Genomic DNA, 23951 nt, shown 5'->3' with positions numbered 1-23951 from the left:
CAGCAATTACAAATGAAATGCTTGAAAGCAAGGTGCTGTGGATTTACTTTGCATCTGCATCTTTTTTCAACTCTTTGTTTTTTTTTAATAATTTACAAGTAAGTATAATCAAGTATAATCAAGTATAAGTATCAAGTATAATCTGTCAGAATTTGCCCGATTCTCTTAAATACAAAAACTGACAAGATTTTCTGGGGAAAATCTAAATTTCAAGCCACCACAATAACCTGCTTTCAGGCATCAAACCCCCAGACACTTCGCATCACGTACAAGCATTAAAGGAAGACAAACCCACTGGGCATGCCATGCATGATAACACAGTCGATTATAGCGTATCCAGCATGCTGACATATGCTGTGCTTTTAGTCCATTATTTTCATGCCAGTCCTTGTCCCAAAGTTTGTTGTGCACTTGAGATCAAAGTGCCTTGCGTTGGTGCCAACGCATTGACGTAATCTAAGCTCACGATTGCAGCAACAACCGGTTCAAACAGTACATGTCGTTAAATATCGCATCTGACATCTCCTTCTCCAAATTAAGTACTTGGCTGGTTTCTCTTTCTTTCACTATGTAACACCTTATCATACATGTACACTAATACTGGCGGCATTAAGTATGTGTTCAGGTACACAGACAAAAGCTGAAAACCATGCATGTCCATCGCCTGTGTTCCTGGGCGAGAGTCTGCATTGGCAGCTACCCTGAGTAATGGAAGACTAGGAGCCAGACAAATCCATCGTTCATTAATACGACAACAAAGTATTTACAACAGGCAGCCACGGATCTTAGACGAGAAATATTGCTGCCTAAGGTCTCTTTGGCTCATGTTGTTTCACTGAAGAAACACTGACGAAATAACTCACTGAAGAAATAACAGAGCTGGTTTATAAATCGTACCTCAGCACGTTCGTAATACTGATATCCTCATGAACCAAAAATGAAAGAAATGGGACACTCTCTTTGGTACTTACAAAACGAGCAAAGTTTTAAAGGCAGTGACCAAGCGCGCGCGCATATCAACGCTGCAACCACAGTTGACAGCATTAAGCTCAATAATAAATGGTGTCTAAGAAAAACATTCTAAAGGGCAGCGACGCTTTGCAAAAACAAAACTTAAGGAAATCGCAATTTCACAAGAAAAGACGAAGCCAGCGCAAACAACTTCGCACACCTAGTCACACTTGTTAAAACTATTTCTAGTAGCACTTCTTAGTCCGACCGACTTGGAACAGTCTGCTCATGAAAACAAAGTCTCTGGTGCCGTCTTTCTGAGAAAGCTCGATTTGAAAGTCGCGTTCTTTCTCAACTTTACGCCTTCTCTAGGCGTCGGTGGTGTCAACGTCACTGCGATCTCCAACGCACTGTTTCGCTTTCTGGTTTCTCGCTTAGACACACCATTTCAGTCACTCGTAATACTGAGCTGGTCTACATCGACCGCCTTGGGTTGCGCCAAGACGGCTAATCTCTGGCTGATTGCCGGTCACCCAAACTAGTGACCATGAAGTAGTCGGTATCTAACACACCGTCTTATCCAACGCCCATGCCGTGTCAACGGCCACCGAGGAAGCCGGCCAGTACGAAGGCCAACATTGAGATAGCCAGCAGTTGCGCTTCCACTGAGTACGCTAACGCGCCACAAGCTCCCGATCTGACTTCCATCACAAACACGTTCGCGTGGTACTCCCAGCCAGGACCGGGACCAGGTCGCTCATCGCGACGCCCGTGGTTGCGATACCCTCCCGCCTCCCTGACGTCACCGGCCTCCCTGACGTCGGAGCCACTGCGGCCCTCGACGGGGTCCACGTGGGGCGATGACGTGCCGGTGACGTCACCCGCGGTGACAGCGGGCGAAGAAGGGCGCGGGCTGCTAGCAGCCGTGGTGTTAGTAGTGGAATGACGTGAGGTTCCGTTGCCCGGAGCAGGCGTTACCGTAGGGGGCGGCCCGGCGCTCTGTGCCGAGTCGGCCTCAGGCTGTAGCTGCTCGGGCTCTTCGGGTACCTCGTGCAGCGACTTGAGCGTGACGTTGAGGATGGAGATCTGCTGCTCCAGGACGATGAAGTCCTGCTTAGCCGTGTGGAATCCTGGCGCCGAAACCTGAGTTGTCGTAGAGAACATAGGTACAACTTTCAGTCTTTCGTCGCATGTGTGGCCAGTCGCGGATGGCGTTAAAGGCTAATTCAGAAGCCTAGATCTGAGCTCTAAATGATCAAAATTTTATGCCCCAGAACCATAGACGCCCTAGGTGCTGTCTTAGGAGAGCGTAGTTACGCTGTCTGAGACTGACACTCATTCGATCTCTGGTTTCATTGAGAGGGAAGCCTACCTTACCGCTTTTCATCTACATTACTGACTCGGTCGCGCAAGTAGATCGACAATAATCTATAGTCTACTGGACACTAAATTAGTGCCACTGTAACTGTAGCAACTCTCCCTGACAACTGACACAGTAGAGCACACTGTAGTTCGATATCTTGCCTTTAGTCTGGACATTATGGGCTAAGTACGATGTACACTGCGCAATAGTTCATGGAGAAAATGCAACTGCGAAAACTTGTATTAAATATGTTAAAAAAAAAGCTGAAAGATCGCCTGCGTTTTTAGAAGTGACAATGCTGACATTACAGAAACAGACGAATAAATGAAGGAAATATAAATCTTGCATAAACGAGAAGTGCATTTAAAAAAAAGGACACATTGAACCACATGTTAAATGACAGACAGGCAAAAGAAAATAAACAACCGTTGCGCTTACCGCGTCGCGTCGACTTGCACTTACCATCCGCAACTCCGGCATACGCACTAACACTAGCACCCTGCTGCAGAGCTATAGCAGAGTTCTTCAACAGCACTCCGGCTATAACTCAATGGGTATGCATCGTCCTGAAGGAGCACACTACCGGCTGATATTATTTTGTAGCACTCAGAATCTTGGCGAACCGACTTTTTAAAATTCGTTCACGTCCTTCAACCTCCCGGTTGCCACTTTCGAAACACGTACGAGGTCTCACCAGTTTATGCCTCTACAAAAGCATCTGAGATAGCCCTCCCTCCACAAGACAGCAAAAACCGGGAAGTAGTTGTGGCTGAATCCGCCTTTTTCACAAGATGTGGCGCCCTCTGCTGGGGAGTGGCGAAAACTCGTCTGCTATTGGTTGAAAACAAATGCACGTGGGACACATAGGCGCGATTTGGTTCCACGAGGAGACAGCTGCGCCTGCGAAGTGGCAAGTGCGTGGTTGACACCTACCGCCATCTTTCGCATGTGCCTGGCACTAACGTGAACTGCGCATGCGCAGTAGAAGCTGGCAGATTATTATTTTTTTTTTAACCGGAGGATAAGAGGCGGGCACGCTCAAAGCGACCTTGTGAAAAGGGCGTATTGCAGCGCGAAGTGCAGTTACCTCAAGTGTGTAGCGACCGGGCCTGAGGATCCTCCAGTACTCTCCTCGGGACGTCGTCTTGAAGCCGATCGTGCGGTTGGAGACGCGCAGGAAAGCCTTGACCACTGCGTTTCCTTGTTCGTCCATCACGATGCCTCGCACGCCTGTCCGGTCGCAAGAAAATTACGACGAAAGGAAGATTCAGTTATCTGTCAGTCATAGCGTATACTGCTCAGTGCGTCTATTGGAGGCGGCCACTATTAGTGTTCCACGTCCCGGCTAAATAGCTGAACTTGGATTCGCAAGATGTGGACTGCATTTATTTTCAAGCTGCGAATCGTACTAATGCGATGGCTGGCTGGAGTTCCTGCAATCAAATGCGTTGAATTGAAAGACTCTCTTCATAAAAATGCCCTTTTGACATATAATAATGAACGCTTATTTCTAAATTACATTAGTAATAAACAGATATATGTGAGTTAGCGCACGTCCCATTTACTTCCCTGCGTTGTCTTTTCTGTTACGCTAAAAATTCGGACTTGAGCCATTAGCCAACTAGCCCAGAAGCAAACGTTGCTAACATTAATAATGCTTAACAATGCGGGCCTAACTCCTCACGAAGACATTAGTTCTCAAGCAATAGCTCACTAAGGAATGAACACGTACAGCGGCGATCATGGCTACTGCGCTGACAAAGGAGAAATACAAACATTATTTTGCTTACTGTTCTCCTGCACCTTATTGTTATTCATTCCTTGAGGCGATGCGCAAACTCTCTACAAATGCAAACTCCAGATCTCTATCGCCATCGCCAGATTTTTAAAACGACCTTGTTTTGTGTTGGTTTTTATGAATAACTCTTTTTTTTTTCATTGCGAAGGGGGGAAGTCGCACCGCCCACCTTTGTGCACCTCTCCAAGGTAGGCGAGCAGCGACTGCTTGTTGTCGTCCCAGAATCGCGGCAGCTCACGGCGGTGCGGGAACTTGCAGCAGGAAATCTCGAAGGTGACCTCCATGCAGCCTTCCCAGATGTAGTTGTAGTCCTGCATGCCGCCTGCACAACGCACATGGGCGCATTGTACGCTACTAGTCAATAATGTGCATCACCTGCGCGCTAGACGAACAGTGAGTAACAATCTGGTGAGAGTTGCAAAGCAGTTAGCGCGAGATAAACTTCTAATGTTGGACTTGGCCGTTTTTTTTTCTTTCAGGAAGCGTTTTCTTCAGCCTTTAAGCTGTACCCATCGTGGTGGCTCAGTGGCTACATCTGAGCATAATGACGTGAGACCCAATCCTAGGAGCGGCGGCCGCTTTTCGACGAAGGCGAAATGCAAAAGACGCTCGTGTGCTGTGCTATATCAGTGCACAATAAAGAACCTCAGCTGGTTGAAATTAATCCGGAGTTCTCCACCCTGCCGCCTCTTTCTACACACCTTATTTAACTCCCTCCTTGATACCTTCCCTCACGGCGCTGTTGAGGTGTCTACCTATACTGGTCAATCCCCGGGAAATTTCGTCTTTCCTCAACCATTTTTTTAAGCATAGGGTTTTTCACATGGACTGCTAGAAAAAAAGAGTAATAAAAAGACGTTACTCAATAAATCTTCCCTAACACCGGTTTTGCCACTTTTTCACTGGTCTTTTTAGTGATTAAAACCCTTCGCAGCGAACATCCACAATGCCATCTTTTCCTAGGGGAAGGCAGAGGATATGAGGGGGCTCAGTCCTCTTACTCTCCAAAGCAGCTCCAGTTAGCTGATCAGCTGAGAGCTCCCACTCACTCAACACGGATCTCCACAGTCGTCGCTGTCACTAATATCCCCGTCATTAGATGCCACCGCAATGGCCGGACGGCTCCTCTGGAGTTTCAAGTCATGTTGGTACGTACACGCCTTGCGGACGCCGCTACGAATAGAAAGCACGCAGCGAAAGCGCAAAGTGCGCATTGCCGCGAGGCAGAGCGCACGTACCTGCCAGCGGGTACCAGGCCGCGCCGTTGGTGGTGCCGTTGGGGAACGCCTGCCGGTCCGACGAGCAGGGTGCGCCCAGGTACATGTTGGCGTGGTTGAAGGAGTACACGCTGGCGATGTGTTGGAACACGTCGTCGTCGGGCGTCACCGACGGCTTGTTGTACGTGTGGAACACTGCGGAAGATCGCGAAAGCCGGTCATCACGAGCAGCACAATGCGCGTCGAGAACGCAGACGGGAGTAACGAGTTTTGAGTGCGTCCGAACAACATCGAAGTGGTGTACGGCCAGCAAGCTTTGTTACATAACGCATCGACGTTGCAGCACGTGCAGTGACGTCAGACTGTCGTGCGATTCGTTCTGTTCGCTTAAAGTTCGATAGTAGAAGTAAAACAATTCCGAAAATCGCTAAAGCTGCTTAAAAATCTGGTAAAGGAATGTATCTTTGAGTTTATGACTGAGTGAATGAGTGAAAGCGCAAAAATCCATCAGCACGATGACCGAACCAGTTACAGTGTCTGAGCAATTTAGTAATCAAGTGACAGTGTCTGCGTGAGTAATTTAGTGACTGAGTGTCAGTGTCTGTGTGATCTAGTGAGTTTGGTTTGGTTTATGGGGTTTAACGTCCCAAAGCGACTAAGGCTATGAGAGACGCCGTAGTGGAGGGCTCCGGAAATTTCGACCACCTGGGGTTCTTTAACGTGCACTGACATCGCACAGTACACGGGCCTCTAGAATTTCTCCCCCAAAGAAATTCTAGCCGCCGCGGCCGGGATCGAACCCGCGTCTTTTGGGTCAGCAGCCGAGCACCATAGCCGCTGAGCCACCGCAGCGGCTGATCTAGTGAGTGAATGAGTGGCAGCCTGTGTGATTTAGTGGCTGACTGAGTGGCATTGTTTGTGTGATTTAGTGCGTTACGGAGTGACAGTGTCTGTATGATTTAGTGAGTGAGCGTCTGTGAGATTTAGCGAGTCATATTGTTTGTATAATTTAGTGAGTGACAGGGTGACAGTGTCTGTTTGATTTAGTGAGCGAGCGAGTGACTGAGAATGAGATTGCGTGGGTGCCTATAGTTGTTGCCTGAGCGACTGAGTGGGCTAACTGAGCGAATGAGTGGAGGACTAAGTGGGTAACTGAATCAGCGACTGGTCAGTGACTGAGTGAGTGGCTCAATGATTCAACGAATGACTCAGATTGGCTAGAGGAGCGGTGGCTACAGAAAGCCCGTCAACCAAGTGACGCTTCGCATACCAGCGTTGGGCGAGTTGTCGAACGGGTAGGAGGCCACAACGGCCCCGCCGTGGATGTTCCCGGAGAGCACGAACGGTATCTGGTGGATCCAGCGCCGCACAGCTTCGGTCTCTGGCTGCTGCTGCTGTGTCTGCGTCTTGAAGTGATCCGGGAAATTCCGGTTCAGATCCACGCCGCGGGCGTTGTACCTGCGCGCACAAAGGCATCAGCACCTCAGCCCTCCCGAGAATGCAGTGTTGTGTCGCATACTCTACTTCTTCGTGTCTCGAGGCACCGAGAGCCTTGCCACACAGTTTCAGTGCTACCACACACTTTTGCAGAACGGTGAGGGCAAACAGCAGTTGCGGCCAGGATAGCAACGTCGACTCGTACTGTCGTTTCGATGAATCACGGTCAAAGCTCTTAAGTGTTGCTAATTAGTTTGCAATCAGAACTGAAGGAATTCGTTACTTCCTCCAATCCTCCAAGTATCAGGTCGCATTTCTATTTTCGTTTCATCAGGGCGAAGACCAGTCTCAAATAACTTCAGGGCTGCCTGCGCCCACATCCACAAAAACTGGCAGTAGTTTTATACTATAACAGCAATGTTTTCAATGTACGACAGCTGAAACCCATCAAGGTGAACGAAAGAATAAAATTCATCGGACGCATGTGTCATACCCATGGAGAATAAATTTTACGAGAGGTACATTTTCTTTTTTCTTCGGCGCACGTGAGAATCTTAGTCCCAAGTGACGCTTTAAAGATGAGAAAGTCGTTCTTGAATGCAGCACATTTATCCGCCTTAGATGAGTTTTTACGCTGTTGGTTCTTATGAAGGCGTGAGTATATATGACTCGTCTTTGGCATGACGAAACAAGTTAAGCCACGTGATAAATATGTGGCCCTAAAGCGGAGCCCACAGTGGTCGCGTACCGTCCCAGGGTTCCGGTGCAGGCTCCCTCCTTGGCGATCTCGTACCCGTCCGGGTTCATGCTGGGCATGATGTGGATTCGCGTGTTGTCCAGCAGGTAGCGCACGTACGGGTCCACGTTGTAGCGCGTCAGCAGGTGCGCTATGAGGTACACCATCAGCTGACGGCCCACCGCCTGCGCATGCGCCGTTCGGGCACATGAGGCCGTCCCCAAAGAAAGGGCGGATCAGTGATGTGTTTGTTTGAGTGACACAGTCACTCAAACACTCAATGCTACGCGCGCAATGCTACAGTCACTCAATGCTACAGTCACTCAATGCTACGCGCGCTACACAACTCAGGGTGCTGGCAACCTGACTCAGCATGTCTATGAGCGATCAGTTTTTCAGAGTCAAGACTCAAGTTGGCCTGGATGGTATTTTTGGTTTCATTTTTATGGTCCTTCTGGGTTATACACGGTGTTTATCTGTTTTCGGTACGTAATAATAAAAACGTAAATTGGTATGAGTTATGTAATCATTAAACTAAACTAATGCCACAAATATGCCTGAACGATGTATCCACCCGGCGAAAGAACTCAGCTTGAAAGTGCTGCTCTGTGGTTGTCATGGTATTTTATGAAATCAATGTATCGAACAAAACGGAACACATCGTATAAACAGGAACACGGGCACAAGGATAGCAGATGATGCGCTTAAGGTCACCGTAAAACAATACAACGGAAGAAAAACTATGAAGCATTATTTTAATTTGTAAGTGAGCAACGTGGCTGGCTCTTACACTGCTGGTTTTGTGAAGAAAACTGAACATGAAAACATAAGATTTGTACAAGGGTATTTAGTGCAACATTATGTTGGCAGAGAAGTTTATGAGCTGCTTAGAAATTTACAAGACAACGTAAAGGAGAGGACGAGGTACACACATGCGCTTAGCTGTGTGTACCTCGTCCTCTCCTTTATGTTGGCCTGTAAATTTCTAAGCAACACAAACTTCTTAATCAATGTAAGAAAATGTACACCTATTACACTTCACACGGCCACTTTCAGTGTAATGACCTGGCTTCTCAAAATAAACAGATTCGAAAGTTTTTAGTAGGATCTCCATTCTACGGAGGTATCCATATGTAGTATGGCGAGACAGTTTTGCAGTCGACACTTTCGGAGCTTATATAGCGCAACAACCAAGCCCTCAGGCAGGGACATTTTTTTTTTTTTTTTTTATCGGGAGGGGCCCAATGTAAATTCTTGAGTCGAGCTGAGGAGGAAGATGAAAGGGAGGGTGGCTCCTCTCGGACCCTTGGTTACAAAGCGCCTGACTTAAGCGATTCAGGTGCTCCTCTACGATTGCGCAGTAGCCTTCTTTATTTAACTGTCGTAGGATTTGTTCAAGCCTTCCCAACCAAAGACACTAAACACTATTTACAAATTTCGGAGCAATAGCGCAAACAGGACAAGGGACCAAGAACGAGTAGACACACACTATGAACCAACAAGCCCGAATTTCAACGTTGTTAGAACTATTTACAAACTACAGATGATTACGCCGCAGTGTAGTCATTCGTTCGGTTCTCGGGAGCCAGTATCCTAAAGGCGCTGACTGCGAGGCAGAAAACGGCTTTCGCAGAACTCGGGATTCGGCACAACGAGGCAACGAAAGCTGCGTCCCCCCCAGGAATTCTGGCGAGTTTCGCCGACCCCGAAATGCTGCTGTTCGAACAGCGTGCGACGCTGACCGACACGGAAGCTGCCATTCCCTTCTCCCCCTCTTCCGGCGGGTGAGATTAGAGCCCGACATCCGGGGCCTTTGCCCGCACTGGTCTCCCACACTCGTGGCACGGAGGACAGCGGTGGCGGCGAGGGACGCGCGTTGGTGGAGGGAAGCTTGCCAAGCGTACTGCACGCAACTGCGTCATCACGCTCCGGTTCCGGCGTGCTACAGTCCACGTGGCGTGGCTTAACAGCGATGCGTAAGCACGGCCGCGAACATGAATGAAACGTGGACTTTGTCTAGTAAAGGGTAAACAAAGTACCATCTGCGCTCTACAGCGAGTTGTACAGCAGTGACGCGTGGCTGAAAACAAAACTGATGATGAAGTAAGGCGCAATTAAGAGATGGAAGTGAAGCAACACGAATGAAACTGAGCAGCGCAATTAAGAGATGGAAGTGAAGCAACACGAATGAAACTGAGCACAGAGTTGCTGCGTCGCTAAATGGCGCGACAAGAAACACAATACCCGCATAAGAACGTTAAGGCTTTTTGTACTCCTGGTAGCCGCTACCATCATATAAGCTTCACAATGCCAGTGCATGGTAGTAGCGTGCGTGTACAGGCGCGTTAGAACACAGCGTGCAGGAGAGAAGGGAGTGAGTGCACAAGTAGAGTCACCTCGTTGCCGTGCATGTTGGCAACGTACTTGACGTTGGGCTTGAGCAGCGTCTCTTCCTGGGGGTCCTTGGTCACCAGAAGAACCCACAGGTCACGCCCTGAAGTCGAACGACAGAAGAAAAGCGAAGCAACACCCTGTCAGCCGTCTATTTGAGAAATGAAGATAATCGATCAGATCGCAAAACAAATCTGTCCTCCCTTCTTCTCGCTCGTCAAGCATGTCTACCTCAACCAGACCACTTCAACAAGTGTTGGCAGTGGCAAGTTCAAGGGGAAAACGGAAGGGGGATGGGACCACCCCCTCCCCTCAGAGAGTAATTTTTTTTATAGAAAACCCAAGAAAAACACATTTTTTTTTTAATTCAGAAAGTTCCAGAAATGCACTTCAAGCAGACCCGTTCCCTCCAGGATCTGCCCTAAAATCCGCCCCTGGGCGCGACAGACACTGAAGTTTCTTGAGCCTAACCAGAGCTAATAACGTAGAACTGTACTTTTAGGGGGAGTTTCTTTCAGATGTTGCTCGTTTCTGCAAGTCGGCACCGGCAAGAGCCATCGCGTTTTCCTTTCTTTTTTATATTTAGTGTCAGTATTGCTTGCTGTGCGTCGGCAGCTTACTGGCGACCGTGACAGAATGCAACATAAGGGGACGGAATTGGAGAACATGCTGAAAAATAGGGCGCCGAAACAGGACAATGCTGGCACGACACACACATTCCACTGTGTGTTTCTACGGGAGTCTTTTTTTTTTTTTCAGAATGCTCTCGAAACCGCTGAGTTTTTATACCTCACCTTCCAATCTTTATGATGAAGATAAAAATAAAGATTTTACCTGATGTGATTTTTATCAGGCTCTAACTTGCGCCACGGAATTGAAGACGCACGACACAATGAGCTAGGAACAAACAACTTTTCACCGCTGAGCATTCTAAAAACATCTAGATGACATCCGGTGGCGTGCGGCGACGGCAAGAACGAGCAGTGCCTTTGAAGGCGCCTTGTTCAGCGGAGCCCGAGCCGAGAGCCGCTTTTACCCCAGCAATGCGGGAAGAGATCGAGCCAGCAGTCGCTCTCGTTTCAGATGTCTGAGTCACCCACGTCCGGTGCATGCTCCAATTTCCCACAGTAGCCTGATGCAGCGAGTTCTTTAGAGTTCTTCAAAAATAGTAACCGAATATCAGCGCTCTATGCATACCCCGTCTCACTAGTTCTTGCAGCGGAGCGAAAGCTATACGAGAGCAAGGCGACGACTTCCCCGACTGAGCTGTCGTCACGCTATCACGAGATAGTGTTATCACGAGACGCATAATCCTTTGCCTCGCACTCGTGTAGCACTTATTTCACTTCGAGCAGTTCCACAGACGGCTGAGCGCCACGTAAAGATTTGGACTTACCGCATGAAATGACCTATGGCGGTCGAAAAAAAAAACTGCTTTTTAACAAGGTTGTTGCTATGTTCCTTATTGTGCTAATATTTTACAAGACATTTAATGATCGCCAATTACAGGCCCGTGCAAAAATGCCTCAAGTGTGCCTGATGGTCCATTCTGCAGTCGTCTAGATAAAACAGCGCAACAATGACAGCACGTATTCCTCGCTCCAGATGACGCTCCTTCATGAGTCTATCTATACTATGCGCCTTTTTATGTGACATTATATGTAAGACCATTGCCTCTCGCGCTAACGGGAAATTCCTACACCCATTTGTACTTGATTGCATTGAGTGCAGCGAACCCTCATTGAGGACTGCGGAAGTGGTTCTCCCATTGCCTGGAGCATGATTTCTCTCTACACGGCGTCAACGCACAGACAGTGGACGACGCACCTTGCACGGACTTGCCGGTGCTGTAGAGCCGGGTGAAGTCCGGGTAGTTGGTTGAGACCTTCTTGAGGAAGGCGGTCATCTCGTCGTGGTTGAAGTAGGTGTACTCCTCGGAGCGCTTCTTCCCCGTCGGCGTGCCAGACTGTCCGCGCACCTGCCGCACGGCGCACAGGTAGAGCAGCAGCAGCGCCAGCGCCAGCGCCGACGCGCACAGGCTGCGGGGCTTCATGGTTCCTCCTCCTCCTCCTACTCGTCTCCCTGCGGGGGAAAGCGACAGAGGTCAGCTATAACGACAAACTACTGTTCATTTAAGAATAGAAAACATACTTTACTGTGTCTCATAATGTACTAAACACAAAGAGCGCAGCGGACACGAGATATGGAAAGAGAGACATGAACAGCGCTCAGCCCGGAACATGTCATCTGCTGTGCGACAATGCTTTCCCTTCCCCCTTTCCCTCTTTCCTGGGCACCACAATGAGCCAAGGGCGCATATTTCAGTTTTGCAGCTAAAATGCTAAAAGCCACTATATGCTGAAAGCCGCATATAGCGAGGCGATAATAAGCTATTTGTTTGCTTTTTTGTTTGCAAAGCGATTGTGGTTAGCAACTTGTTTCGCTAGACCAAACGGTTGTCAGATAACTTAAAAATGCATGCACAAGGGTACTGAGCGCTGAAATACGTTAAAGCAAAAATACAGAAAGCCACTATAAATCGTAATGCTGATAAGTAATCTTCACTGCAGTTCCTGGAAGTATAAGTCGTCTAACAGAGTAACTACGAACCTCACACGTCTCTGCCCATGAAGATCGGCTCCACCTTCCAAAACAACACAACGCGTAGCCACGTCCTCATGTTACGCGGACAGTCAGCACCGATCTGGACAAGCGCTCTGGTGGTTGCTCCAAACCGATTAAGTGGAAACACAAAATCGTTAATTCATTTGCAGTTGACCGACGCCCAGCTAACAGCGTTACCAGGAGTGGGCTTGTTGTATGGCAGCAGGCGAGCAGATTGGGAAAATACTGGGACGTCGTCTGCTAGAGCCAAGCCCAAAAGCAAATGATCTTGAAACTGCAGTGGGCACTTCCTCATGCCCAGCTCCTACGTATCGTTTGGTTAAGCAGTAGGTCGTAGCAGGCGCATTCGTAGATAATGACATGATCTCCTATTGAAGCGTCGTATGCCGAAGAGTGATACAGCCACAGTCGTCGCCGCTGCTCGCACGCGCAAACCCGGAAGAGAATGAGGAACGCGGGGCCCCTGCCGGTAACAGTTTGGCGACACGAGAAAGCAAGCACGGAGGGAGGGCACACGCGAGGCAGAAAGAAAGCAGAAGGTTTTGTTGCTTGCTAACAGCACTGGAGGGAGAAAGGAGAGGGCGGGGAAGTGAATACGTGCGACAGCGAAGCTGGCACTGACTGTTTGTCCAAAGCGTCTGTATGGAGACAAAATGGTGGTGACTGGTTTAGGTTTTGTTTAGTGGCATAGGTTCAGTGGTTTAATGGTTTAGTTTAGGTTTGGTCTAGGTTTAGTTCAGTGGTTTAGTGACTGGTTTAGGCAGTGACTGTATGGAGGCAATATGAGGAAGAGTACGGAGTCAGAAGAAGAGGACTGAAAAGAAGATTGCAAGCATGATTACGACAAGAAATGCGGGATATAAAATCTAGAAATATGGGATTTGAACTTTCAGCAAAAGCATACTACGTTTCCAACTCTGCTCTTTTCAGCCCCTTTGGTGATATGCGAATGGCAAAGACGAACGCGAACTCTTTGCGAGTATACTGGTTATGTAACAATGTATGGGCATGCATTGTTCTACGACGAACCTATGATTTCAACTGTAAGAGCCAGCAGCCTCTTCATCTAAAGTAAGACAGATCTGTGAAGGCGCCACAGATTATCAAAGGTTGCGACAGCGCAACTGTCTGAACCCGAAGGGGGGCAGTCAAAGAAACACACATGCAATAATGCCGACAAAAAGAAAAATGATTGACAAGATTTGCGATTAAGCCGTCGTATATTACCAGGCCCTTCGCTGGGCGGACTCTGTGGGTGCGTTCCCCGTCTCTTGGACAACTCCGGCCGACATCCTTTACAACTAATTTTGCAGTGAAAGACGGGGCGGGCCCGCACGGGACAGACAGTGTTCGTGAGGGCTTGTCACGCTGACCGGTCCCGGCCGCTTTCACGAAGACGGGGGTTTCCCCGCAGTGTATATGTGCACCTTGGGGAAGTCCCACCGCCTGACTGCTGCATCCGGGAGTAACGGCGGCGCTCGTGCGGTGGAGGGGAGTATGTTTGTGTACACCAGCGTATGTCAGTGTGTACAAACGTGGAAAGTATCAGGACAAACCGGATGTTCCCTGGGGGCCGCTAGCGTTCCTTCCTGCCGTTAGCGACCGAGTGCGAACGCCAAATACGACAGCATTCCCAGCTGACGATATTTGGTTCATTTTGAGCCGCCACGCAGACATCAGGAACGCTGAACTGCATGCATGCACCAAACTATCCTCCAACAAGCTGTCATCCAACAAAACATTCTCCAGCAAGCTATCCTCCAACAAACATTCCTCCAACAAACTGACATCCATCATACTATCCTCCGACAAGCTATCCTCCAACAAACTATCTTCCAACAAACTATCCTCCAACAAGCTATCATTTAACAAAACCATTCTCCAACAAGCTATACTCAAACATTCCTCCAACAAATTGTCATTCATCATACTATCCTCCGACAAGCTATCCTCCAACAAACTGTCATCCAACAAGCTATGCTCCAACAAACTGTCATCCAACAAACTATCCTCCAACAAGCTGTCATAGAACAAGCTGTCATAGAACAAGCTGTCATAGAACAAGCTGTCATAGAACAAACTGTCATAGAACAAACTGTCATAGAACAAGCTGTCCTCCAACAAGCTGTCCTCCAACAAGCTGTCCTCCAACAAGCTGTCCTCCAACAAGCTGTCCTCCAACAAGCTGTCCTCCAACAAGCTGCCCTCCAACAAGCTGCCCTCCAACAAGCTATCCTCCAACAAACTATCCTCCAACAAACTATCCTCCAACAAACATTCATCTAACACTCTGTCATCCAACAAGCTGTCTTCAAACAAATTAGCCTCAAACAAAACAACATTAATTGCGGTGTTCTTTCTGTTAGTAGCAATTGCAATGCGAATGAGACGCCAGAAGTGAAGCTCGGCAGCGGTGTGTGCGTCAAGTGGCAGTGGCACCTCACCGCAATGCTGTACGAATTAAGGCCAGCCGGCATTATTCGTCCGCCGCTCCCGGAACGAAGGCTTTCGACCATCTCCGCCGAAACCCTCGGCCCCGTCGTCGGTTGAGGGCGAAGTGCGCGACCTCGTGGTCGGCGCGGAAGAAAACCCGCGGTGCGCCCACTCCGGCGCGAGCGCGGCGTGTGTGCATACAACCAATCAGCGGCGATTCAGGTTAGGTCAGCTTCCAGAATGCGTATGCCGATATAAAATCGAGAGCGACCTCAGCCATTCACCGCCGAGACTAGACCGCGTTCGGGCTTTTATGACGCTAGCGGGACGGGTAACAATGCTTCGGAAATGTAGAACAAGAAAAAGGAAGAAAGACCAGGACGAACCGTCGTCGCCACCGCAACTACCATCGTCATCACTGTCATCAGTCTTGCTGAGCACAGCGCAGTACAACAGCCCTCTCTATTTACCCATTTGCCTTGCAGCGGTCCAAGACACCTCATAGCAACAAACTTTTCTAACCAGATTGCACCATCAGAATCTCTGCCGCCGTTACCGCCGGCGACGTTTTCCCTTCCCTGGTGTGAAATCTCTCAAAACAGACCTCATAAAATACCTAGGAGACCTCGTCATAAGAGCCCTCGCGTGGCTGGGAACTGCAAACAGCTGCGATGAACCGCTCAACCTAAGAAGTTAGCTCAACCTAAGAAGTATGAAATCAATAGCCGATATGACAACTACTTCAGACAGGCACATGCAAGTGTAAGAGCCGGCATCTATCGGCAATCAGTCCCGCCATTCCTGGGAGGTGTGCCGACTTGTGCAAGGCGAGAGGCAAATACCGAGAGACAATATTTAGACGTTGGTTCAGCGTTCGGGTCAGCGTAAACGTGCAAGAACAGCGCACAGATTAACACTGTTCCCGCCCAATCGCGACAATCGAATGGTTTTTTTCTCAATCTCTCCGCTTCATTTGGCTTACGTCTGCAAGCTTTCTGAGAAGGAGAAATGTATAGGCAGGAGCGAAGAGGAAACGAAAGATGGGAAAGGATGGATGCGCGAAGGTCCATGTACGATTGATGAACACAAGCTCAACGCTTTGTTTTTTTAAGCTATATGTTTTTAGCTGCAAGCGCCGTGGTTCTGAATCGCGGGGGTGTGCGGTCTGAAGAATTTGAAGGTTGCGCTTAAGTAGGCTTCGCAGCATGCTGCGCCTGTCGTCACTCGGTTACATACGATAATCCTGATTTCACTGCTCGTAAATTCCACCACTCCTGCTCCACGGCGACCAACGCAGGTATCGTTTCCCCGCGGCAACTAGTGTCGTATCGGGCATACCCTATTTGCTGCCGAAGGAAGTAAGACGGAAATGCCTGCCCGTGCACGCGTCGTAACATAAACAAGACAGATGCACGCACGAAGATTACTGCGGCACATGCGTGTGAGTCGGTCGACAACCCGTACGCATCGCGGAGGATGTATGTGAATATTAGTGCAGCGTAGCCAAAGGTACACGAACTGCGTGAGCCGATCGGGGAAAAGCGAACACACACAGCACAGCTAGCGGACCTCACCTACATATCTAAAAAAGAAAGAAAGAAAAGAGGGTGGCTTCGCTTACATACGTATAAGGATGTAATACAAGCGGTTATTGAGGATGCAACGAGGCGATAAAACGCCTCTGCACGCACCATAACTGCGATCAGAACAACATATCTGCAAAGCAAGCGGGCGCTGGAGCGTGAAGCTACGTATCAAACACACTTTTTCCGCCGTCTCAGAGCGCTCCGTATAGTGGAATCCAGGTGGACAACGCTGGCGCGCACCGGCCCCCCAACTCCGAAGCGACACGGTTATCGGGGCATTACGGACGATCAGCGCTTTTGTTCAGCCCCGGCCGTCGACTTTTCCGGCATAGATTCCCACTGCGCAAAGGGGCTTCGCGGAACTGAAGGAAGCAGCAGTAGGAAGAACGCTCGTGCGAGCCCCCCGCTTCCCACCGTGCAACGGTGGCCATACGGCGCAGGAGCAACCTCGAGGCATCATTTCGCGGTGTCCGCACCCTCTCCACACACACGCACGCAAAATCCCTGTCTTCGTCGTCTCCATTTTCTCCTTCTTCAACCCTTCCCTTCCTCCTCCTTCACCATCTCCCCCTCTTCACTTTCTTCCCTTCCTCTTTTCCACTGTCGCCGCCGAATCTCGGCTACTCCGTGCCCGCTCGCTGGGTGCAGATGGTCAGGAATGCCGTCGCACGCACTGCTCTATGCAGCGGGAAAACAACGTCCTTAATCGGGGCTGCGATCGCATTGACGCCCGTTAGGAGAAGCAGATGCAGCAGCGCCGCCGTTTAACGGGGCCACCCCAAACGTGGTCGCGGCAGAGGCAAAGGGAAAGGGCAGTCGAGCACACCACCAAGGGACAGAGACTGAGCATTTTTTTTTCCTCTCTATCTTTTCTCTCTCTCTTTTCTCTTTTTTTTTTTTTTTTTTGCAGCGCACAGCCACCAGCGTTGCGGGTAGGAAAAGCGGCCTTGCGCGGCTTGCAAGCGCGTCGTCGCCCCTCCCATCCCCCTCCGTGCCGACGCAACAGTCTGTGCTTAAATGGGACGGGAATGTGCTTTTCCTTTCGAGCAGCGCTGCGCACCTTCGATGAGCGCTAGTCGGTCTCGCCGCCGGTGCACACTGGTTTATAAGGGCCTTGAAACAGCGGCATCGTTCGAGAGAGGGTGCAACGTCTTAATGCGATTAGTATCACGCGGAGGGATCATGTTCGCTGTCTGCTGCATGTAAGCGCACTTAGCTTCTGATAGAGAGCGACGCTGTGGACGGTCGCTCCGTACTTGTAGCACGGTCTCCGTCGCTCCAGGTACAGCGATATAGACTACATTCCTCCGCGCTGAACACGTGTGGTGCAAGAGAGCGGGGGGGGATGAGGAGAGGAGACGCTGTCTTTTACTTATTTCATCAACAAGCAAAGGTCAATAACAAAGGCAGTCACGAACTGGGGTAAACTCTGAAAACCTGAATGTTGAAGCGAGGAAAAAGTAAAGTCACAAACGGAATTTGCGCCTTGAGATTTTTATATCTTCTTCATGATGTGGCAATGCCATACATATGAGAGAGTAGTCATGTAATAAATTAGGCATAAACGATACATCGTGCTCCTCGCATGGAGCATCTTGTTTCCAGCCAGAGAGGCCAGTTCAGGCTTCACTGCGTGTTACACCACTAATGCTCTCTCACTTGAGTACTTTGTGCTGGCACCTTCTTAAAAAAGAAAAAAAAAAACTAGCACGCAGGACGATATGGCGAGGCCTAATGGCGGCTGGTGCGTTCGGACAGCCATAGTTTTATGGGGCGGCAGGAGGACATCGACACAGCGATGTCTCTAACGGCAACTTCTCCGCTGGGGATACTGCCCTGCATTCACGATGTAACGCCGAGTTACTACTGAACATAGTGGCAGCACTCAGCTATGCGCAGCTACACCGCCCGAATGTCAGAATTTCTCTCAATTTGTGAACTTTGCTTCGCTACCTCCTTTTCTAGACTCACCCTTCGTTCCAGCAACAGCTGTTAACGCCACACTTCCAGTTTACGCGGCGTCGCCGTAACACACCAGATTGGTTGGTGAGAATGAAGTGATGCGCGCATGACATCACGACAACGCAAAACGCTGAATGCTCAGAATAAAGTGACGTCACGCACGACTCCATAGCAATCCGCCGCGTTGATTCGCCAGGGTGGAGTGACGTCAGTAATTACAGCACACTACGCTGATTGGTCAGAACGTCAACCGCTGGTTCGACCAAACACGATGACGTTACTGGTGACGTCACTTGGCTGTTGAAATTGACATTACTACAAGGCTAAACTTCAGATCATAGTGTGCGTGTGCGTGCGCGTGCGTGTTGGGGAGGGGGGAGGAGTGCTATCCCCGTGTAGGACAACGTGTGCTAGCCCTAATTGGACGTTTTATAGGCCCCAGAGAAGCACAATAGCAGTTTGTGCCGCGGATATAGAATCTTGCTCGAGCCCGCCGGTTGAGAGAAGGGACGGACCCGCATACAAAAGCTGTGAGGCCGTACAGTCCGCGAAAGAGAATTCAATGCTATGAATGCAATTTATAGCACAATACACTACAATCGACGTCTCGAGTGTCGGCACACGCAGCAAGATCTAACCAACCTTCAACCTCCGCAGTATGAGAGCGCCGCGGTTAACGGATTCTGCTGTTATGATATTTTACGCCGGCCCTGTCCAGGAGTTTCGTCCGAAGAAAGCGCAGCGCGCGTTCGGGAGAAACGCAAATCCTCAGTCGCCTCTGCGGCGATAACGGCTGCTGCGCAACCGGGCTTCGTCCTGTTTTCTCCGCCGCAGACCCGTTCGCGTCGTTGGCGTCGTAATATATGCGCTCGCGTATCCTCGTTCTCTCGGGTGCCGCCCCAGCGGCCATCGCAGGCTGTCTCGGGCGCCGCGCCCAACGGGGCTTTCTGGGACAGCCGTGCGTCTCCGGCCTTCGACAGGACCCTCCTCGCGGCGGCGGCGGCGGCAGTAGCCGCGAGCCAGACTTCTGCATACCGTGTTAACGTGAATTTAAGCGTCTGCGTTTTTTTTTCTGTCATTTTCATTTTTTTTTCCAAATCATGACCCGCATAGAAACAAAGATCGAGAAGACCCGTTGTACATTTTTAAACATAAAATTAGTGCGCCTGGATATAGGGTAATCTCTGACAGTCTCGCAGAATCTGCGTCAGCACTTGAGAGGCGTTCTATACATATTCTTGTCATAAGTTAGTTAGTTAGGTTATGGGGTTTAACGTCCCAAAGCGGCTAAGGCTATGAGAGACGCCGTAGTGGAGGGCTCCGGAAATTTCGACCACCTGGGGGCTTGTCATAAGTAACTAGCTTAATTGTTGATGGCTGCCATTGGCTGCTGGCTTCTTTCACGTGCTCTTCGTAGCGAGCCCCTCATTCCCTTGCCGTTAAGCTCACTGTAGCCTGTTAGAATTTTTTTTTCAGTCTTACCCTTTGACGTATGTCCTACGCTGAATAAATAAAAAGTATATTAAATCTTCAGAACTTCATTCAAACGTAGTGCGCCACTGGTTATCACGTAATAATAAAAAGAAAACAAAGGCCTGCTGGTCGAGCGGAGTTGTTGCAATAGAAGAGCGTTGTGCCGATTGAACCATGAGCCAAACGGCGTCAGTGTATGGGGGAGGGGGCACCTATAATTAGCTCGTCTCCACTTTCACGACGCGCTGCGAGTGTCGGAGGACGCATGAGACGCAAGGACTTTGCATTTGAAGAAAAATAAAAAACGAAAGAAGGACTACTCTGCCGGAGACGGGCATACCCTGCATGAACACAGTCGATGCCAAACTCCGCCATTTTGCAATGGTCAATGGCCAATTTATGCAGTTTTTTGGCCATTGCATTCTGGTTCTGTACGTCCGATCGTCAGAGGGCTGCTGTTGAAGTTGACTGTCGATAGAGGGCTGCTTAAACTTGAGTTAATGCGGCACGTCGACCACTGGAGGTTCTGTAGACTTAACGAAGCCTTTTGAGTAGAAGGGGCGCCTTCGCGGTTTTCGCCTCGTGTTATGCTTTTGTCCGGGTGGGCATACTTATCAGTTTTCTCTCTTATTCTCTTCGTCTTCTGACTCACACGGCGCACGCGTCTTGCTTCCGGCGCTGTGGCAACCCAGCTGTACTGACCTCTGATAATTGCTCGTGGCCTCTAGGGCATAAAACGCTCTGCTGTCCGCCCTGTCCCCGATGTTTCTTTTTACGACGTGAATTCACCGATAAACGAGACGTCTAGTTACATCGTAACCTCCAGGAACAAACGGGCACACACGCTTAGTGTTCGCTGACAACCGGCTAACTACCGTCTCTTTTCTGAGAAACACCGCGGTGGAAAAAAAATCAGATTGTGTGCGGTTTCACCTGTACTCCATGACCGGTTAGTATAGTTTCGCAATCTATCGAATGCAGTGCCCAAGGCAAAACACAAAGAAACAGCTCAAGAGGAAAGTAGTGAACGCTCCCCTTCTTGCCCTTCTATCGGACGCGTGGGGAAAAGTAGAAAGGGCGAAAGATAATCACAGCCACACCATTCGATTCTGGCTTTCCGAGGCACCTCTGAAGAGAGGTCACTAAAGAAAACCTACTCTCAATCTATCAATGTCACGTTAGGAGCGCCAAATTCGAAAAGTTTGGGCGAAATTTGAGATGACTTTTATTCGCTTTTTCTTTCAGACATCATCATGTGTACCTCGAACAGTAATCCTGGCGTAAGTTGAACTCCTTTCGAGTCGACTGTCGATGCATGACGACCATGACCACCTACAATGTCTTCTGAACCACCCACTCCAATAACTACTCCTCATGTCCATAATACATGCCGGAGTCCGTCGAGTATCAGATAAGCTTAAGGCTTACGGGAATTCAACGCACGCTGTGCTGACTTTAAGCAGCTGCTACTACACCGTTAACGACGTGGTTCTCGCCTTGGCGCTGCTACTTCCCGAGGCCTCACCCACAGACGCTATTACATACTTCGCTGTGCACACAATCGCGCTCCGTGGGCATTCGTTTGGCAATATCCCCGCGTGCCTTCGCCCCTTATCGTCGAATCTGACGGCGACCGCGTCCGTCCCTCGATCACGAGGAGCCCGCTTGTTTGCCGCGCAAAGTCGCCACGGGAAGCTGGCAATTTGTTATGAGAAGGCACGCGCACGCGCGCGGGAAGGGTGAACGCAACTGAGCGACAGCAGCATTGGGGAGGCGTTCAGCCTTGAAAACAAAGGGCGCGTGTGCGTGTGTCCCCCCCCTCTCCCTTCATTTCCTCCTCTCTTCTTCCACCCTTGCATATGCACACGCTCTTGCACCACTCGGTAGCCCGACGGAAGCTCGCTGGTCGCTGGCTTGGCTGGCTGGCTACCCTCGCGAGTTGGCTCGAGTAAAATGCTGCGAGGCTTCTGTCACGAGCGCACACTTCCCCTCAGGATTCCCCTGCGGGGTACTCCCTCCCGGATGCACGCAGAGAGCACGTGTGAGACAGTCGGCTCTGAAAACTATAGATATCATCGCTTCATTGCTATGAAATTACAAGGTCCTTAAACCTCGAAGGCACGTCCACATCTGATGGTCATATTAGCGAGATTTAGCGTATAGGAGACGTACTAGTCTCGTACCGGACGCTGGCTGCGCACGCGCGGTGACCCCGGCTGGCCGCACCCATGCCGGTAATCCGACCCATGCCGGTAAGCGCAGCCGGCGTCCGGTAATCCAGTATACGTCTATGATAATACGTCTCCGGTATGCTAAATCTACCTATTATTGCCTAGTGTACGCAAGGTAGAGTGTATATACACGTAGAGTGAACATATACAGTCGCTCTCAGTATCACCTGCGACAGGCAGACAGCGACCGGGTTTCGTTTCGTGGCAGTTCGACGCACCACGATAAGCTCTTCAGGAAGCACCGTCCTTTCAATTAGCAGCCAGCTGCATCAGGCGCAAAAAACGCACGAGTTATCAGGACTACGTGTGAAGTGCAACGCTAAATGTTACCCTACTGCTGAGACTTTGGCCCGTTCTACGCTGAAAAACGATGTTTTCTCTCACTCACTGTGTATTTTGATATTCATTAATAAAAAACGCCGAGCCTTGATTCAATGATAACTCACGTTCTCTCAGTGAGGGGAAAATACCACCACGCTCCCTGAAGCCGTTCTCTTCAACACTGTTCTCACGACCTGTTGACTTGTGAACGGATGTATCTGACGTCAGCAGCAAAGACGACGACCTGCCGCTCCTACTTCCTCACGGGCTATGACACGGAGCTCGGAAGGATCCCACTGTTATGACGAGGAATCCGCTGGACTGCAGACTCGGTACCAGGGTTCAAGGAATGCTGACGACACGTCCCAGAGGGCGCAAAGTTTTTCCTACAGTAAGATGAAACATGGCTTCGTTTCCATGTTTCATTCCACTAGCATATGCTATCCTTATTTTGACGACTTTTTATTGCCTGTGTACATGTAAATAACCCTCCTTCGATAAAGCTCAATGGACGCTGTAGGTGTTCTAATAAATAACTAAAGCTGCCGCCTTTCCACTGATATGACCCGCGCTATGCAAAGTGCTCCCACGATACAGCTAGGCTGCCTCCTTAGACATTGCATAGTGGCTCTAGTGGCACCCTAAACAGCTCGCCAAACTGTCAAACATGAGAATAAGCTGCCGTTGAAATGAGCATTACAGGCCGCAAGTCCTGACATTTCATCATTCAGACAAGACGGCCGTCGCGGCAATATAGTAGGCCCTCAACGATTACGCTCCGGGGTCACGGAACCAAGCCAAACTCTCGTAATTAACTCTTGGACATCTGCATGCTGCCGCCATCAAGGACCAACTACAGCAAGTCGAGGAATGGGAGAGTTATTTGACCTTGAATCACGCAAAATCAGTTGAAGTCAGGAAGCTTCACCAATATGTGCTTAATCTTATTAATCGCAAGTTGCTTAGACAATGCATTCATGAAAAAACCTCATCTATGGCAGCAGGTTTCAAATTTTTCATCATACAGTTTCAATTGCCTTATAGCTGAACACTTTTCAAGACATTTGAATTCTTAGGCGCGTAGTGAAACAGACATGAACTGCTCATGGCTTGTTCCCACGATCAAAGGATATGTGCCTCGAAAGTATTTTCGCCACGGGGAGCTCAAGCCTGAAAATGCGACTGCGGATAAGCCAAGGAAAAAACCCACGCCGTAAATAGGGGGCCATAAGGAAGCACCCAATCAACGTATACGTAAAAGCGAGCGCGCAGTCATCGGCCTGCCCGGTTGAGGGTCACCGGGCCGTTCAGCGCTGTTCCGCGCCACTGACCCAACGCGAGTCCGCTTGCGCCTCCGCCAAGAATTACTCTGCCGTTTCCACGCTCGGTGTTAAGCGCCCCGCTGTAGTACCCGCGCGGGAACGTCG

The 23951-nt window shown here is 49.7% G+C and overlaps 1 protein-coding gene and 1 long non-coding RNA gene across 6 annotated transcripts in view; one reads left to right on the top strand and one right to left on the bottom strand.

Moving 5' to 3' along the window:
* The window catches only part of LOC149364866 (carboxypeptidase D-like), a 123011-nt gene that overhangs the window by 2034 nt on the left and 97026 nt on the right, over positions 1 to 23951 (bottom strand). For 4 of the 5 annotated variants that reach the window (XM_089574811.1, XM_089574814.1, XM_089574810.1 and 1 more), the window contains exons 2-9: positions 11721 to 11975; positions 9899 to 9996; positions 7515 to 7687; positions 6600 to 6787; positions 5351 to 5524; positions 4282 to 4434; positions 3402 to 3544; positions 120 to 2094 (exon numbers count right to left, since the gene is read on the bottom strand). In XM_089574811.1, the coding sequence (XP_089430937.1) occupies positions 1549 to 2094; positions 3402 to 3544; positions 4282 to 4434; positions 5351 to 5524; positions 6600 to 6787; positions 7515 to 7687; positions 9899 to 9996; positions 11721 to 11946 (1701 nt within the window). In that variant the 5' untranslated portion in view covers positions 11947 to 11975 and the 3' untranslated portion in view covers positions 120 to 1548. Of the gene's footprint in view, positions 1 to 119; positions 2095 to 3401; positions 3545 to 4281; positions 4435 to 5350; positions 5525 to 6599; positions 6788 to 7514; positions 7688 to 9898; positions 9997 to 11720; positions 11976 to 23951 lie in introns of those variants that run through there. The other variant, XM_089574812.1, reaches the window with a different exon arrangement.
* LOC149364867 (uncharacterized) overlaps positions 1 to 23951 on the top strand; it is a 43164-nt gene that overhangs the window by 4580 nt on the left and 14633 nt on the right. The window lies entirely within an intron of this gene.

The sequence above is a fragment of the Amblyomma mixtum genome, chromosome 2 (assembly GCF_055824585.1).
Source record: "Amblyomma mixtum isolate Tamu chromosome 2, ASM5582458v1, whole genome shotgun sequence".
Taxonomy (NCBI): domain Eukaryota; kingdom Metazoa; phylum Arthropoda; class Arachnida; order Ixodida; family Ixodidae; genus Amblyomma; species Amblyomma mixtum.
This window is presented reverse-complemented; position numbering and strand designations above follow the sequence as displayed.